General features: G+C 31.8%; 1 protein-coding gene across 3 annotated transcripts; it reads left to right on the plus strand.

The window, feature by feature from the left end:
- Positions 1–2,798: 2,798 nt before the first annotated feature.
- LOC121223324 (putative lysine-specific demethylase JMJ16) lies at positions 2,799–12,643 on the plus strand. 3 transcript variants are annotated; one of them, XM_041104562.1, is made up of 13 exons: positions 2,799–2,887; positions 4,802–4,873; positions 4,954–5,285; positions 5,465–5,536; positions 5,879–5,956; positions 6,088–6,612; positions 7,073–7,297; positions 7,760–7,921; positions 8,569–8,937; positions 9,562–10,921; positions 11,015–11,118; positions 11,692–11,889; positions 12,074–12,643. In XM_041104562.1, the coding sequence occupies exons 3-13, from the start codon at positions 4,962–4,964 to the stop codon at positions 12,404–12,406; spliced, it is 3,750 nt and encodes a 1,249-aa protein (XP_040960496.1). In that variant the 5' UTR covers positions 2,799–2,887; positions 4,802–4,873; positions 4,954–4,961; the 3' UTR covers positions 12,407–12,643. The 3 variants fall into 3 exon arrangements, with proteins under 3 accessions (XP_040960496.1, XP_040960495.1, XP_040960494.1); XM_041104561.1 differs by lacking the exon at positions 2,799–2,887 and adding an exon at positions 3,063–3,257; XM_041104560.1 differs by lacking the exon at positions 2,799–2,887 and adding an exon at positions 3,069–3,611.
- The last annotated feature ends 6,408 nt before the right edge of the window (positions 12,644–19,051 follow it).

Below are 19,051 nucleotides of genomic sequence, written 5' to 3' on the forward strand. Positions count from 1 at the left end.
CGTGGAAGTGAGAAAGAATATGCAAATTATTATTATTATTTTAAGATATGCAATTTATTTTTAACTCATGAATTAAAACTAAATTTACTCATGAGTCGAGTTATTTATTTAGGTCCAAAAACTTGTCTAAAATATAAAAAGATTTAAACAAAAATACAATGCTCGAAAAATAGACTTGAGTAAAATTCAAGATATTTTAGCTCGAGCCAAAGCCAAATATATTATGTTATAAAAAAAATTATATTAATTATATATGTTAAATAATAATTATATATTTATATTTATATTAAATCACTAACTCAACAACAATTAAACTCATTATCCAAATTTAAAAAAAAACTTAACCGACTAACTAACCCAACAAAAAATATATTTAATATAATAAAATATTTATTACATTTTTTTTAAATTTTAATATAATAAAATATTTATTATATTTATGTTTTTTTAATATAAATATTTTTTAATGTATTTAAAAAAGTTTTATTTTAGCATTTTTAGTGCATTTAATGTTATATTTTTAAAATTTTTAAATAAAAATAATCTAAAATAAATAAAATATGGGCAAGACGAGTTGAATCTGGATTTATTTTTTTAAATTAAATCGGACTTGAACAAAAAATAAATCTATTTTTAAGTCGAGACAGATCTGAACTTGAAAAATAGATCTAGATACATTATATAAACCTCGATTCATGAACATCTCTAATTAAAATCAATAATTATTTTTATATTATATTGCCTTTGCTACTATTCTTTGGGGGGTGGGGGCCTTCACATAGAATTGTTTGATTGAATATACATAATTTTTGTTGATAAAATTGGTGATTATTAAGAGGTTATCTGCCAACTGGCTTGGCTAAAGAGAAGAGATATTATGGGTTTTTTTCTTAGTGGCTAAGACCTTTTTATTTATTTATTTTAACTTTTGGTATATCCAATTTCCATTTACAAATCATTATAATTTCGTACACGTTACTTTCTTCTTCTTGCTAACCCCTTTTGACCAAAATTAATTGTTACAATCCAATATTAAGTCTTTCTTGCTTTTATTCTTACGTGTTATTATTATTATTGTGTTATATATATTAATTACAACATTTCCAACAAAAGAAAAGAAAACTCTAATAATAATACGACTAATACGATTTAAATTTAGACAATACTTAAAATAATGAACATCTTAATCATCAAACCAATACACGAATTAACTAATAAAATATGAAAATTCACACAAAATTTTAGACTACAAAATTTTCAATACCTCTAACATTATTATCTAGCAAAAGTATCATTGGCATTTACGGATTTAATTTTTATAATTATAATATTAAAATATTTATAAGCAAAGTTAAGCTAGGTTTGTATCGCACCCGGGGCGAAACCTTGCCACCCTCAAATCGAAATCTTTTATTTAGATTTTTATTTTTTTAAATTTTAAATTAAAAAAAATAAAATTATACTTCGACCTCTTATAAAAATATAAAATTTTATTTAATCATCTAAAAATTATAAATATATAAGCTATTAATATTAATATGATGAAATTATATTTTTACTCTTATAAAAATTACAATTTAATTTCGACCCCTAAAAAATTATTTTAATTTCACCCCAGTAGCAGACCTATATAAAATATCAGCGCACATAATGTTTGTCAAAGCCAAATTTAGCTTGAAATAGGGGGGATTTAACTTTTGTTTAAATCTACTGCATTTGTAAACAAATAACTTAATTATTTTTAAAAATTTTATAAAGAATTATGCTTTTTAAATTTAATATTTAATAAATTATATAAAATTTCATTTATGTTTATATTATTATGTTATATATTATTTCAAATTGAATTTTATATGATATAAATTAGATAATATATGAAAATAAAATAAATTAAAATATTAAAAAAATGAATCGAATTTGGATCAAATTCGGATCTTGAATGTTAGAGTCCAAACTTGATCTATATTTTAAATGAGTCTAATTTATTTATCCAATATTTGTTTTTCTAATCTCTTTTTTTCATAACATTTTTAAATATCAAGCAAAGATTTCAAATTATGACAAATAATTTGATCCTTGGACAAATCTAATGCTGAGTTAGAAATTCAACAACTCGTGATTCAACTGCGACAAGTTAAGTCTGTTCAACTGGACCATTTTATTGTCTTATCCTTTTGAATTTAATGTATAACTAAATCATATCGTATCATAAAAAAATAATTAAAGAAAAAGCTAATCTAAAAAATATATTATATAATTTTTAAATCTTTACTATATACTTAAAAGTTAAAACCCTTGTAACTTAATCCAACTAACCTTTCATTCTTTTTGGAAAATAATAAATGTATTACCATAATGATAGTTTATTTTAATACTTATATATTCTAAAATTTGGAATTAGGATAATATATATTAGCTCTGGTTGTGAGTGTGGAGCAAATAATATATATTTAAAGTTATTTTGAGACAAATAAAAAAATATAAATAGAAAAATGAATTTCAAATAATTTTCAATTAAATTTTTTATTTTGTTAATTTTGTTGAATAATTTTATTATAAATTCTGATCGTTTGTATTTTTTTTGACACAACACTTATAACATTTTCCTAATTAATAAATAAGAGAATAATGCACTTTAATGTACTTAAATCGATATCTTCCTGCATTAAATACCAATTAAAATAAAATTCAACAAACTTCCTTTTGTTAAATTTAGAAATTGACGTTTCAGTAATAATAACGTTTTTAAAATTAAAACGTGATAAATAAATAAATGACCTTATAGAAACAGTCGGTCCATACTATAGTTGATGCCAGTGTGAGAAGAAAGCAGAAGCTTTATCATTTGTTCCATGCGGCGTCCGCAGGAAAGGAAAACAGCCCACAGGTAAATAAATAAATTAAATTTACAAAAAAATTATCCTGAATTTTCTCATTTACCTTTTTCTTTTAATTTTTTATTCATCCATTAATGAAAAAACTCTTCACCTTCTCCTTCCTATTTTCCCAAATTACCCCTCTCAATAAATTAAATACCGTTTATGCTTTCAATTGCTTCATAAAGACACAACAAAAAACTGAAACAAATTTATTAGGTCTATAGAAATTTAACCTTTTTTATTAAAAAAAAATTGAATTTTCAATTTATGAAAATCTGTTATTTCTTAAAGCGGTGAATTAATTAATCTTCCATATTTACCCTTATCATCTTCATTCTTTTCCTTGGAATTGTTCAGCGTTCAGATTATATTTTGAAGGTAGGGGTTTTGATGGTCATATTTGGATTTGTGGGGTACCCTTGTAAAACAAGAAATTTTTGAAAAAAATATATTATTGGTTTTTATTTTATCAAAAGAAAATAGTAACCTTTTTTTTTCCTCTGTTGATTTTGATTTTTCTTCTGGTGTTAGGGTTAGGGTTAGGTTAGATCCGTTTAAAATCAGATTCAACTTTTCAATTCGTTTCCACTTTATATTTTTCTAAAATTTTTATTATGGTTTTAAATTTAGAAAATTTTTTGTGATTTTTTTCTCCCTGAAAAATTGGTCTAGTCAAAAGGAGTTATTTCAGCTGCTTAAGTGAAGTCAAATTATAGAAATCTTTTGGATCATGTAAGCTCCATTTTTTTTTAAAAATTTATTTAATTTTTTTAGATTTATTTTAGGGAAATTTTTCTTGAATTCCTTTTTGTCTGATGATGAGTATAAGATAGGAAACTAGAATTTTATGAGCTGTGTTTTATTTTATTTGTTCTGAAAATTTTCTCGATCAAATTATTTTTTTGTGTTCTTTTAGGGTTTAGGACTGCTTAATCAATTGGGAAAGTAATGCAGGACCTCGATCATGGATTTAGCTGGACATTTTTTTAGCATAAATTTTGTTTAGGTCTCCTGATTTGATTTTCTTTATATATATATCTAAAAAGAAAACTGGAAAATCTGTTTATGAGTTTGATTTTCAATCTTATCTTTGCATATGAATTTCTGAAGGCTACAGTTGATGAGTTTTATTGATGAAAAATTTTCTGATCCAAGAAGGGTCTGCATGGTGTTATTTTCCTGTTATGTAGAAATATTATTTTCAGAAATTTTGATTGCAAGGTTACATATTTGAAGGATCATGATTTTGAAGGTCGAAAAACCACATAGATTTCGACTGCATCATTACTTCCCTGGTTTTAATCGATTATATGACAAATGAGAAGGCATTAGTCTTGTTGATTCACCTAATTAGGCTATATTAATAATTGGGTAGGAGTTTTATCAAATGAATCTTATGGCTCTTTGTATTACTTCAGGTGGTGTAGATACAAAATTATATTTGTATCTTCATTTCAGTTATTATCTATGGCATGATTCTAGGATTTGGGGATTGACTTACGCATGAGTCAAAGGAAATATGATTTACCATGCCTCTAAGTGTTAGGCCCAGCAACATACTTAAGCATTGACCCTTACAAGTATAGCAAGAATGAAAATGTATACCAGGGATAAGACCAAAGCATAAATCTCGTGAATTTTATATTATTCGGTCTTTCTCTTTCATTCTCTATTAGCAATTATCAGTATCAAATATGCAGGAATATGGTCATCCCGTGTTCATAGCATCCTCATATCTTCTTAGAAGTACTGAATTGTGGTTTTCTGGAGAAAACCTGAGATTTATTGTAACAGTTAATGTCATGTTTACATGATATATGCTGAGTTAAGGAACATAATGGTTTGATTTTGGAATGGAGTGAAGCTTTTGGATTATGTTTGTCTATTTGTTTTCTTAATAACCGCTTTCTATTTCTGTGTAGATAAAGTTGCTTTCTACAGCAGTTCAGAATTATGGTTAGGACGTTGGGATGCTGAATTGATTCTTAATTAAGGTAGGCCTGTTTTGTATTCAACTATTTCCTATTCCAGATACAGATGCAGTGTTTGAATTGTCACCTGTTGTCTTGTGTAGCAATACTGATGGGGACAGAACTTATGAGAGTTTGTGTTAAAGAAGAGAACGATGATATTCCACCAGTTCCACCAGGTTTCGAGTCATATGCATCTTTTACTCTAACAAGGGGGGCACAAGAGAATGTGAAACATGAGAATGATAATGTAAAGTATTGTTCAGCCTCCGCAACCACAATTAGTTCTGTTGCCAGTCCTGTCCAGAAGGAAACTGAGTTGGGCAATGGCGAAAGCACAAAGATTACAAGGTCTGTGAGGCGAAGACCTTGGATAAACTATGGTAGATACGATAACAGTCCAGAAGACGAGCTTGATTGTGAAAAGCTTGATCAAGTTAGTTTCTTCTTGTAACTTATTTGTTGAACCTTCTGTTTTCTTTTCTTTGTTTTCTTGAAAACACTGTTTTATAAAAGTTCTGGATGCTGATTTTGAAAAAAATTCAAAATAGTATGCTATCACTTTATGGCAATTCTATATGGTGGTAGTTTCATGTATGCCATTCATTTGAGCAGAATCAAAGATTGAGACATAATCTTCCTAAAGGTGTCATTCGTGGATGTCCAGAGTGTAATGATTGCCAAAAGGTAGGTTCTTCAACTTCTTTTGTTCTTTCCTAGTTTTGTTAACCTTTTACATGTTTCGCCATCTGGCAGGACCACTGCTCTATTGTTGTTTGTTTTTTTGACCGTACGGTTATATTAATCAATCTGTAGTAGCAACATCCTAGATGTAAGAATGACTTGGAAATGGCTTATAGTTAAGTTTTGGCTAATTTGTATTTTAATGTAGCTTAAAGTGACAATGACTGGTAATTGAAGATGGAGCTAAACTATACAATCTGGATTGTACGATTGATATGCTGTTTTTGTTTTGGTTAGCCGTTGTCTTCAAATATTATTTCATTGATATGTTAAGTGGTGGAACAGGTGATTGCAAGATGGCATCCAGAGGAAGCATGTAGGCCAGGTGTTGAGGATGCACCTGTGTTCTACCCGACAGAAAAGGTATTCAATGTTCCTTACAACTTTGAGTTGTTTGAATATCATAATTTGCCCACTATGGTTGTTACTGGTTAAATCTGCTGTTCTGAATAAGAGAATTAAATATCTTAACTGGTTTTGTATTGTTTCTTCAGGAGTTTGAAGATACTTTGAACTATATAGCTAGCATACGACCAAAAGCGGAAAAATATGGAATCTGTCGCATTGTTCCTCCATCTTCATGGAAACCTCCATGTCCTCTCAAAGAAAAGAATATATGGGAAAATGCTAGATTTGCTACTCGTGTGCAGAGGGTTGACAAGCTTCAGAATCGTAATTCAATGAGGAAAATGTCAAAAGTTAATAACAGTATGAGGAGGAAAAGGAGAAGATACATGAGAATGGCTGTAGACTGTAGTTCTGATAGTGGAAGTAGCTGGTCTGGCGATGCCGGATTTTGTGAAGTAGAGAGGTTTGGGTTTGAACCCGGTCCAGAGTTTACTCTGGATAAATTTCAGAAGTATGCTGATGATTTCAAGGCTCAGTACTTTAGGAGGAAGGAAAATGATGTAGATATGGAAGGTAAAGTGTCCGTTCTGCCTGATCTCCATGAAGCTTCAGTTGAGAATATTGAGGGTGAATACTGGCGCATAGTGGAGAAAGCAACTGAGGAAATAGAGGTAAGATTTGTGAATTTGGAAAAATATCCCCTTTCCTTTCTGTTGATTAATTTACTTAGTGCCGGCTGCTGGAGCTATTGAAGTAACAGTCCTGCTCCAGGAGGCTATGTTTGGACCAAATAAGGGTTTGTCAAAACTATTTTTTTAGCTTTTCTTAAAGCTGAGATGAGTTTCTCAAGGCTGGGAAGTTCCAAATTGGGGATTCTAGAAAATGTCACTAGGAGAATCTGATGGACAAAGGCAATGAAGTTTCAAGTAGACAAAAGGAAATAGTTCATAGTTATTTCCAATAATTTCATTCTGTTAAAGTATTTAAAACCTCACATCAGCAGAACTGTTTTTTTTTGCACTCAAACTAGAGCAATCAAGCTCCTGGTTTTTTTTATCTGCGCTGTTCTTTCTCTCATTTAAACTGGTTGCAAAGAGGGGTTGCTAACTCATATGCTCCTTTCCTTTTCAGGTCTTATATGGGGCTGATCTGGAAACTGGGGTTTTTGGCAGTGGGTTTCCTAAGAAGTCCAGTCAAGTTGGACTTGCTTCCAACGAGAAGTACATAAATTCTGGTTGGAACTTAAATAACTTCCCCAGGCTACCTGGATCCGTTCTCAATTATGAAAGCAGTGATATTTCTGGGGTTCTGGTTCCCTGGTTGTATGTAGGAATGTGCTTTTCCTCCTTCTGTTGGGTAAGACCTCCCTTGCGTGATTCGAACTCTTGGCTCTGGTATTTTCTGATAATTTTGCATTAACCTAGCTCGTGAGAAATGAATTCATGTCTATTTATTTTGTTTGGGTGAGTTTATACCCCATTAGGTCCTCTCGTAGATCATGTGCCTGTAATTTGGCATAATAAGAATAGTTAAGAAGGTTGGTATGCCTGAAAAGTGATCAGATTCTGGATGACGCTGATGTGAAACCATGGATGAATTTGTTACCAAAATAATGGAAGAAACCCGAAACAAAATATTAGGCCACCTATTGCACCATGCAGATTTTGTGGATGTAGTTTTATGTTTTTAGGTGTTCACCAAGTAATGATTCTTTTGGACTTATGAGTTTTTGAAGTCTCATTTAAGGCCATTACTAGGATGACCTGAGGATGCTTATGATTGCTTTTCTTTCCATTTGTTTTATGTGGATGGGACTAGCATGTTGAAGATCACCACCTATACTCTTTGAATTTCATGCATTGGGGTGCTCCGAAAATTTGGTATGGCGTTCCTGGAAAGGATGCTCCTAAACTGGAGGAGGCTATGAAAAAGCATTTGCCTGACCTTTTTGATGAACAACCTGACCTGCTTCACAAACTGGTGAGTTAAAAGATCTATGATTTGGTGTTTATATTTGTAATTATACCTAGGTGACTTTATCTAACTGTTTTGGAGCATGCCAATTGTTACTAAGAAGCCAAATTTGTCAGAGTATACTCTTGCTTCTTGAATTATGAGATAATCCTGATAGCTCTTTATTGAGATAGCATGTTTTACTTGGATCAATCATTTATTGTCTTGGTAAAATCAATTCTAAGCAGAACCTGGCACAACAATTCAAGGGGTACTCTTTAATGATTCCTAATTAAAATTTTTAATGTTTAAGAGAAGATCACAAAGCGACCTTTCCAAGCCACTAGCAAAATGATTTTTAACCTGAACTAGTTTTAGGTAATATACGAACTGAGTGGACCTGAACTGGCTCTAGTCTCTTTTCTACTTTGGATATCTGAGAGATGCGAGGATGCTTTTCTGGTTCACTATCATATTAGACTACTGCATAACAAGTCTGTACATCATGTTACAAATGTAGTGGATGTTTTTAATTAACTGTTCATTGTTGCATGCTACGGAAGAATAAATTTGTAGTCGTAATCCATAGTTGATCTTATCTCCCATGTATGCTTAATTACTGTAATATCACTGCATAATACCAAATATGCTCTGACCGTCTTTCTTTCATGCAGGTCACTCAGCTGTCCCCTTCGATACTAAAATCTGAAGGGGTACCTGTCTATCGATGTGTTCAGAATGCTGGAGAATTTGTTCTGACATTCCCTAGAGCATATCATGCAGGGTTCAACTGTGGTTTCAATTGTGCGGAGGCAGTAAATGTAGCTCCTGTTGACTGGTTACCACATGGACAGATTGCTATTAAGCTATACCGTGAACAGGGAAGGAAAACTTCCATCTCACATGATAAATTGTTGCTTGGAGCAGCAAGGGAAGCAGTCAAAGCCCACTGGGAGCTCAGTTTATTGAAGAAGCATACTTCTGATAACTTAAGGTGGAAAGGTGTATGTGGAAAAGATGGAATTTTAGCTAAAACTCTCAAGGTAAGTGTTATGTCCATTTTTTGTCTTTGGGCTGATTTATTGTGTGGGACTTTATGAATTCTTGCTTAGTTCAGAATGTACATGATCTAGATTTGAATTGTGTAAATTTCATTCTTAAGCTAGATTTTTGCATCAAATTCAAATTTAATGTTTGGTAAACTTTTTATGCGGTTTTGGAATAGTCCAATCTCTGGCGAATCGTTCCCAAATCTCTAGTAATTGAGGATAAGAAGCTTGTTATTACGAGCTCTAAATATTTATGTGCATATATATGCATGTAGATAAATTCATGCATGTATATTTCCATGTTTATTTTATACGTCCATTTAGACCCATGACCTATTATGCTGTATGTGTTTATGTAAAATTCATTTTGTAGAAAATACATATGAATTTATCCCTGGCTTTGGATCTAGTATTCAATTGCAGAAATACACAAATCATTTCTATATTGTTGATAACATAACCTGTATCTAGTAGTTAATTTAATTTCAATGCAAATTCTGAAATAGAATTCATGTTTACCACAGTTTTGTAATATTTATTAACTTTTTAGCATATAAGCAATGCTTATATTACCTTGGGTTGATTTTGACCCACTTTATATATTTTTATTGCCCACAGGAACGTGTTGAGATAGAGCGTCTAAGCAGGGAATATTTTTGCAGTTCCTCTCACATTGCTAAAATGGAGAGCAATTTTGATGCTACCAGTGAGCGAGAATGCAGTATATGTTTTTTTGATTTGCACCTTTCTGCAGCAGGTTGTCATTGCTCCCCTGATAGATATGCATGCCTGAAACATGCAAAGCAGTTCTGCTCATGTGCTAGAGGTTCCAAAATTTTCCTATTTCGATATGATATAAATGAGTTAAATATCCTTGTTGAAGCAGTGGAAGGAAAACTAAGTGCAATATATAGGTGGGCAAGACTAGATCTTGGGCTGGCCCTGAGTTCATATGTAACCAAGGACAATATAGGTGGTAGGTTATCCCATACATTGGAAGGAGTACCTAAAGAAGTGCCTCAACCATCAGTCATTTCCTCCGGAGAATTACCAGGAGAAGATATGTCGAAAAAGAAACCCTTGATATTAGCTCAAATTTCTGCTCAGATGTTATTGCTACAAAGAAATAAACAATCAGAGGCTGCTTTACCATCAAAAGATCCAAATTCTAAGTTGAAGAAAGGGGAATCCGTTCTTTCTGCTTTAAACTTGAGCATGCCTGGAAGCCAAACTTCCATGACAAGTGGAGTGAAGAAGCCTTCAGCTCCAGCAGTCGTTAATACTATTCTTCTTAGTGATGATGAAGGTGATGAACCAGAGAAACCAGTTTCAGAAATACCAAAAGAACATTCTATGAAAGAGCATCCAGAAGCCTCAGTGAGGGTGGCACCAGCTGGTGAAAAAGCAAGCACATGTAATTACAAGAATGAAGCTATCTTAACTACCCCTCTAACTGATGCTGCATTTACGAATCAAAAGGATGCCAATTCCCCTGATGTACAAAGGAATAATCATTCATCTCATTATTCTGAAGTGAAAGATGAGCATTCTGGAAATGGAATCACATTGCTAGGATCTAGTCGCCAGAATGATTTTTGCCATTTAGAATCTGCCACTGCAGAATCTGGTAGAAATGTTCAGGATTCTTCTAATACCATAGAGATGGATAATAACAAGAATAATCTGTTGACTGGTGAAAGCAGCCTTCAGCATCTGCTGCCTTGGGGAAGTGAAAAAGTTGACAAGGATAAGCATGAGAAGGTGGGAGCCATTGCCTCTGCAAATTTAGTTGACCACACAAGAACTAATGTTGGTGGGCCGTCTTGCTCTCAAAATAATGTTGACAGAAATGTCCGGCAGAAAGGTCCTCGCATTGCTAAGGTAGTGCGTAGGATCAACTGTAATGTTGAGCCTCTGGAATTTGGAGTTGTGCTCTCTGGGAAATTATGGTGTAACAGCCAGGCCATTTTCCCAAAAGGTTAGTTGCATTGGTGTTTACTAAGGCCGATGCATGTCAATATGCTAAGTATACTAGCTAGATGTATTTACTTGGTTATTCTAATCAATGCAGGATTTAAGAGCCGGGTTAGGTATATTAGTGTTTTAGATCCAACAAATATGGCATACTATGTCTCAGAAATTTTGGATGCAGAGAGGGATGCACCTCTGTTCATGGTAATTGAAAATTTTATGGTATCAACTATGTTTTTGTACCACTATCTTATTAATTGGATATTTTTATCTCTTACCTGAAAAAATGTTATGTTTTTACTACATTTTATCTCTTACCTGAAAATGTTGTTCTTACTCGTCTGCCTTCATGATTTTGGGAACTCATAGTAGACACGGACAGATTTATCTTCGTTCCCGAATTATTTGTCTCTGATGTTCATTGTGTTGATCTTTACAGAGAGCAAGAAAGTAGTTTATGTATGCTATGTATCTTAATGATATTTGATTGTTAGGCAGAATTGACTGAATCTTGCCATCTGATCTATAGGAAACAAATCACTCCTCTTGTTCTCCAGCAGACTTAATTGTTTTAGATAATAGTATAACTTTCTAAACAAATACCATTTGGAGTGCTTGCTGTCATCTTTTCATCTGATGAATTTTAACTTCTATTTCAAAAGTTATTTTCCAACTTAGTTTTGATTTTATCTTTGGTTAGAGCAAAATGGGCAAATAATGGCCTGAAATGTATTGTTCTTTAAGCATGCATGGCCTTAAATGTTGATTTGGTTTCAGGTATCTGTGGAGCACTGTCCCAGTGAAGTATTTGTTCATGTTTCAGCTGCCAGATGCTGGGAGATGGTGAGGGAGAAAGTGAATCAAGAGATAACGAAACAACATAGACTAGGAAGGACCAACCTCCCTCCATTGCAGCCTCCCGGCAGCCTTGATGGCTTTGAGATGTTTGGTTTTTCTTCACCAGAAATTGTGCAGGTAAATTAGTTTTTACATTATGATATGAAAAATGTTGGTCAACTAGTTTATTTGAACTGTTTCTCCCCTCTCCCTTTTTGTATTGACTATTCTTAATGGCTTAACGGTTTGATTTCATGGTAAATGCTTAACTCTGACATTTGAAGTAAAAACTCATTTCTCGTATGGTTTAAACATAAACCAGGCCGTTGAGGCAATGGATCGCAATCGAGTTTGTATGGAGTATTGGGACTCTCGGCCTTACTCTCGGCTTCAAGTGCAGTTCCTACAACATTCTCATACCCCTGGTAATGGTGGCAACTTTCTTAGAACATCTGGGGAACAAAATAATGCAGGGGCTCCTCAGAACAAATGCCTGCCCGGTGAAGTCGACACACTACTAGGTTTATTCAAGAAGGCAAGCTCTGAAGAATTAAGCTCACTTTGTAGCATATTAAGTGACAAAAGGTCTCCCAAGGATGTAGACCGTGTGGCTCAACTACTTAAGGAGGAGATTCGCAGTCGTCGACCTACATGATTGAAATTTTTTTTTTTTGGTGATTCGGATTCAAAATCCGAGTCCATATATCCCACATTTTTCGTCACTGTAATTCTGTAAATATCGATATCCTGCCTTCACACTGCACGTACAGCCTCCATTCAATCCACCATTCTTTCAGGTAGAAGAAGAGTGATAAGAGTAGGTTATTTTCCGGTGGGATTTTTGCATACTGACTGATTTTTGTAGCATAAGAAAGAAAAATGCCTTCTGAAAGTTCAACTGGTTGATTTTCGAAACCACCTAATGTCATGTTGGCCTCCAATCTTCAGCGGCTACCACAGTGCAATTCTGCATTTTCGCTTAAAACCACTTTAATTTCACTTATTTCATTAAAAAAAAGGTTGAATATGGGCCAAAGGATCAGCAGTCTGGATTCAGTTCTGACATAAGGTAAAAACATAATTATTGTATTTCTCGCTAAAGTTATTTTAGTTTTACATTAGATCATGTCTACCTCTTTTTCAAAACCAATCTGCAGCATGTGTCACGGTCTGCCTGAGTAAGGCCATTCTTGGTGCTACAAGTCCGGAATGGTGTGCGTGCAAGAATGAGTTAAGGGGCTGCCGAAATGTTCCGGGATACTCCAGAAGTGTTGACCTAGTCAATTGAGGTGAGAGGCTAAGTTGCACGAGGATCAAACACCTTACCAAATCCTGTTCTTTTGTTTCTCTCACTTCTCTTTTCTTGTATTCTTTCGTTCTTTCTCTGTTTCAACTCTTTGCCATTGTAGTGTCTTTCTGACCGATTCTTCTATAGAAATCACAGACTACCGATGCAAATAGACTGTAATATCCCAAATTTTCAATACAACATTTGGTATCGTTGAAAATAAGTTTAACTAAAAGAGAGACCGAGGAATTAATTTCATATTCGAGATGGAAAGAGTTGCAATTTTATCAAATTGAGAAAATGTGAATTAATAATGATTATTTGACATGGGAACGATGTGGAATATGTAGTGATATGATGAGGATCACATTTGAACTAAATTGGATAAGATTTAAAAGTATAAGGATCAAACAATAATTTTTCCATGAAGAGAAAATAAGTTTAATTTTTATCATTGTGGACTTATGCTAAAGAATAATTATGATTTATGAAGTTTGGATATATTATGTCTTAAGTTTAATGTGAAGAAAGTGTAATAAGTGATAAAAAACGGTTGAAGTGTAAAATTTTCGTATAAGGGTATTTTAGTTATTTCACAAGAAATTTTTGTTAGTAATATTTTAAGTGGAGATTCTATATGGTTCGGATTAAATTTGTGCCATTGGATGTGTTGATAACATGGTGAGTAAATGTGGATTACACAAATTTTATTTGGACTTTGACCAACTTTGACTTGGATTACTTTTAAGGTAAAAAAAAAAAATCCTTTCGCCTCTACAAGTTGACCTCCTCTCTTGTGCAATGGAAAATTTCCCTCTTCTTTTTCTTGCTTTTTCTCAAAATCAAGTTAATTTCCAACACCCAAATTTTGATTTCTGGTTAAAGTCACTTAGAAAATCACTTCCTAGACTCATTTCCACCATATCTTTTTCATCCAAGCTCAAGGTTTCATGAGTTTAATGAGAGAAAACTAAAAGTAGTGAAAGGAAACTTCAAATAAGATAAGAAATTATGTTTCTATCATTCCTACTTTCTACATTTGGGATTTTTGTTGTGAGAAAACTAATAAGCTTGGGTATTGATATTTTGTTGTATTTTTTATTTTTTGAGAAAAAAAATCCATAAATAGGAAGATAATGCATTTCAATGCATTTGAACCCATGTCCTCCTACATTGGTAACAATGTCCATGCCAATCGAGCTAAGAATCAATTAACACTAACTTTATCTTTAATATCATAAATTTGTGTTTGGATAAATTGTGAAATGAGTGATTAAAAGTATTATGTGTGCTAATATATGATTAAGTAAGTCTTGATATGTTAAGAAAAAATGAAAGAAATTAATAATATTAATGAAATTTATCTCTTTTTTTTTTTGAAAGGTGGTGAGTTTTATCTTGAAACTTATAAAAATGAAATTGTGATATATTTTGAGAATTTAAGCGTTATAACATAATTCTTGCTTTGAATAAAAATATATGTTAATATGTTATAAAAAGGTAAATAGTGATAATGTGAAATTGAAACTAGGCTAAGAGAAAGTGTGATGTGATAGGGCAAATATTAATATGAGATATGAAATTAATAAGGTAATGAGATTGCTTAATAAGCATTGGTATCCAAAGTTATAAGAGATAATTGTCTAATAAAGTGTGTTATGGTGACATTGTCACCTAATGATCAAATGAGAATGTGAATTAAGAAATAAGAATAACTTGGGTCATATGTAAAATGAGATAATTTGTTTAAACACATGAAGCCATATATGATGATATAGGTCACTTTGGTGACAATGTGATAATGTGGATGAGTATGAGTGATATTTAGGTGCCAACAAACATCAAAATGTGATGTGTGTGAAATATAAGCTCTGTTGGATGATTTGGAAACCATGAAAACATATTATGTTATGAAAGTGTATGAACTATATCAAATTGATTAATAAGATGAATTGCTTTTGTGAGTTTGGTAAATTAGCTAGGATACAATAGGCATGCCCTAAGAATTGGATGTGCACTTGTATGGGCATGTGTGTGAGGGAGTTTTGATATAGTGCCTTACAGCATAGCACGTTTGTGCTCTTGGTGTGTTTGGAGGGTATACAATTTTCATTTGTATCTTGTGTGTTTGGCTAGGGCACCTTGGGTGCATTATCTTTGGTATGTTTTGCACAGAATTTGTGTATTCGAGTCTATATTACTAAAGCCACAAAATGCTATGAAATCGAATTTGATAATAAATCAATTTGGAATGCAATAAATAAATAATGAACTTAGTCCACAATAAGTTTAGTCTGCAAACTTGTAAGCAAATTGAATATCACTAATCTATTCAAAATATGAAGTGAAAACTTGACTAAGAGGCATAAATTTGATTATTAGTTGAATGAATATAAGAAATATGAGTTGTAACCAAGTTGGTAAATGTTAAAGCAAATTGGTTATGGATGAAAGATTTGCCTAAAGAATATATATAAGATAATCAGTTTTATAAAGATTAAGTGACTTAGCAAACGTGTGAGACAATTCGATATTTGGTTTAAAGTAGACTTGTATGTTGATATATGTGAGAATAACATTTGAGATAAGAATTAGTTTTTAAGTAGCCCTTGTCTTAATAAGAAAGAAAATCAAATTCTGACGTGTTAAGCTTTATTGTAATGCCCCTAAAACTAGGGGTGTTCATTCGGTTAACCGACCGGTTAATCGACCCGAAATTACTATAACCGAATTAACCGACTTTCTAAAAATTTTAACCGTTAACCGAACCGATTTTTTTAAAAAAAAATTAACCGAACCGAAATTTTTTCGGTTAATAAGGTCGGTTAACCGAATTAACCGAAAATTATGTATTTTTTATTTTTGGTTAAAAATTACCCGAATTACCCGAATTACCCGAATTAACCGATTAACCGAATTAACCGAATTAACCGAATTACCGAAAAATACCCGAATTACCCGAAATTTTTTTATTTTTTTTAAAATTTAAAAAAATTATAAATTATTAAAGTAAATTGGGTTTTAGACTTTAGTAAATTGGGTTGTCTTTTAGTTTTAGTTTTATTGGATTGGGTAATTGGGTAAACTTTAGTTTTAGTCTTATTGGGTTAGGTAATTGGGTTGGGTAATTGAGTTTGGGCTGGGTTGGATAATTTTATTTATTAATTTTTTCGGTTAACCGAAAATTTTCGGTTAACCGACCGGTTTCGAACCAAATTAACCGTTAACCGAAAAATCATAAAAAAATTAACCGACCCCCGACCGAAAAAATTCGGTTAACCGACCGATTAACCGAATTCGGTCGGTTAACCAAATTTTTTCGGTTTTACCCGAATTATGCACACCCCTACCTAAAACCACTATATAGTGATGCTATATTGAGAATATGCATAGTAGATTTCCTTGGTAAATAAAATATGATATATTAGTGATAGTAGAGAAGGGTATTGGATACTAAAGAAAGTTGAAATAAGTGGTGTATCATGAGATGTTAATCCGAGTATAGACTAAATTGTAAAGTTATGAAAAGTGAATGGGTCAATTGTAAAATTTAAAAGGTGTTGGATTAAATTGAATTGCTAGGAAAAAAATTGACTAAATTTGGAATTTTACCAAAAAGTGAGAAATGACTCAAAAGTGAAAATCAAACATTATAAAGGGAAGAATGATCATTTTTTCAAGTGAATTTATAGTTGGTAAAATCACCAAAATACCATTGGACATGTGTATTGAATTTGAGCCATTGGATTTATTTAATGAAGTGGGAATTAATGTAGACCATTGGATTAAAGATAATTATGTACTTATATTATTTATTAAATTATGGATTTTTGAAAAAATATTAGTCATTGGATTTTGATGAAAAGTGAGATGAAATGGTGACCCTTGGATGGAAATTATTATATTTAAGGTATTTTATTCTTTTTATTATTTTATATTAGATAATTATAAAAGGAAAAATGAATAAATTTTCTTCACACTTTTCTTTATACAAACGTGCAAGCCAGGAGATACAGAAATAAAGTTTTATTTTCTTACAATTTGGTCATTCTCCATCCAATTTCATATTCTCCTTTCAAAACCTTTGATTTTTAAGTCAATTTTCAAGTGAAATCGAGTCTCCAACAACATCAAGAGCTTAGTTTTCATAATGAAATTCATGAGTTCATAGGTGGAAGTGAGAGAAAGTTAAGAAAGTGTGAGAAATCAAGGTGAAAAGGTAAGAATTCAAGTGTTCTATTGTGAATTTTCTATTTTGATGAGTTAAGAAACAAGAGATAGTGATTTCTAGTATAGATTTTGATTATGTTCATGGTGTGTTCATGAAGAGAAAAAGAAAAAAAAAGTGATGGAAGTATTGTAAACAAAGGAAAGGAAGTGGCAAAGGGGTGAAAGGAAAAAAAGTGAAGCAAAGGGAGTGAAATCTACCCAAAAATAGGTAAGTACCCCTATGAATTCTATTTACTTTAAAATGGACTAAATTGAAATATGGTATAAATTATGTGAAGTGAATGTGAATTTAATTTAAAATAATACTAGTATGAAAGAATTAATGAGAAATGATATTTAGAAATTATAAGAATTTAAATTGAGTAAATTGATATATTATGTGACATGAGAAGTGAAAGTGAAAATACGCTCTTGAAGTGTATTTGATATGTTAGAAAGTGAGACTAATTTGAATAATATTTAAAAGAGTAGTGAAAAGTGTAAATAAGTGATCTTGAGCTAGAAATTAACAAGTAACGAAATTAGTGAAGTGAAAGATAGTAAGTGATATTAAAAGTTAAAGTATGAACAAGCGCTATCACAAGTACTCATAAGTGATTTTTTTATGAAATAACTATAAAGAATACAAGAAGTGAAAGTTAGTAATTAAGTGATCATGAAAATGAATATGATAAGTGATATATAAAGTTAGTGAAAGAATATTTACTAAGTGGATTAAGTGATAATTGATGATGTTAACTATTCGTGTAAAAGTGTATACTTAAATATGACATGTAAACATGACAAGAAATAAAATTAACGTGTATAAGAAAGTGTAAAGGCCCTAATAAACAAGGTAGAATTGGTAGGATATAATTGACATGTCATAGGAATTCCATCTATCGTGCTCATGTTTAGCACTTATGTGCTCGAATTTCTAGCACTTTTGTGCTCATGTTGTTCTACGTATCCCTCTTGGTTCTCCATCATTTTCTAAGGAGTACATGAAGCAAAGGTTAATTGAAGAAAGTGCTAAGTGAAGTAAGTGTTAAGTGAAGAATTTATACTTGAGACATGTTACATTAATAAAATATTTGATATAATATAGTAAAGTGATTAAAGAAAGGCATAAATGAATTAGTGTAAATAAATGAAATTTATATTAATACTAAGATAAGATAAGTAAAGAATTCATGCGAGTACTTATTAAGCTTCATAAGCTTAATGTGTTGTTTTCAAACGTGTAGATTGCACAAAGTGATCGAGTACAAAGTGTTCGAGTGTGGTTTGCCAAATCACATGTCATCAACAAAGTAAGGAAAATGAAGTATGAATTTCAAATCATGGACATTAGTGTGGTATGTATATAGATATTATTTTGGTATGAAGGTATTAAATAGATAGTGAAATGTCATAAGGATGAGTTGTGTTTAAATGGATAAGTTTTGAATTTTATGAAGCATATTACTTGATGATTGAAAGTAGATGAATATGTGGTGTTTTGAATGATATTTTGAGGTATTTTAAGGTCTAAGAATGATTGAGAATAATTGGGGTTGATTGGAGTATGAATTGGTATGTTTTAAAGTGTATTTAAGCTTGATTTTGGCTCCACTATATCCAAGTCTCGATACTTGCAAACTTTAAACTTAAAAATCTACAGTAATAGGCTCGAGTAGCGATACTTCTTGATGCATTGCTTCAAGAAAATGTTATTTTTTAGGCCTCCCGAAAGGTCTTCGAATGACTCTGGAATGCTTCCACTTCATAGTAAGACCCTCAAGAATGGTTTTAAGTGTCATA

This window comes from Gossypium hirsutum, chromosome D11, assembly GCF_007990345.1.
Source record: "Gossypium hirsutum isolate 1008001.06 chromosome D11, Gossypium_hirsutum_v2.1, whole genome shotgun sequence".
NCBI classification, from domain to species: Eukaryota; Viridiplantae; Streptophyta; class Magnoliopsida; order Malvales; family Malvaceae; genus Gossypium; species Gossypium hirsutum.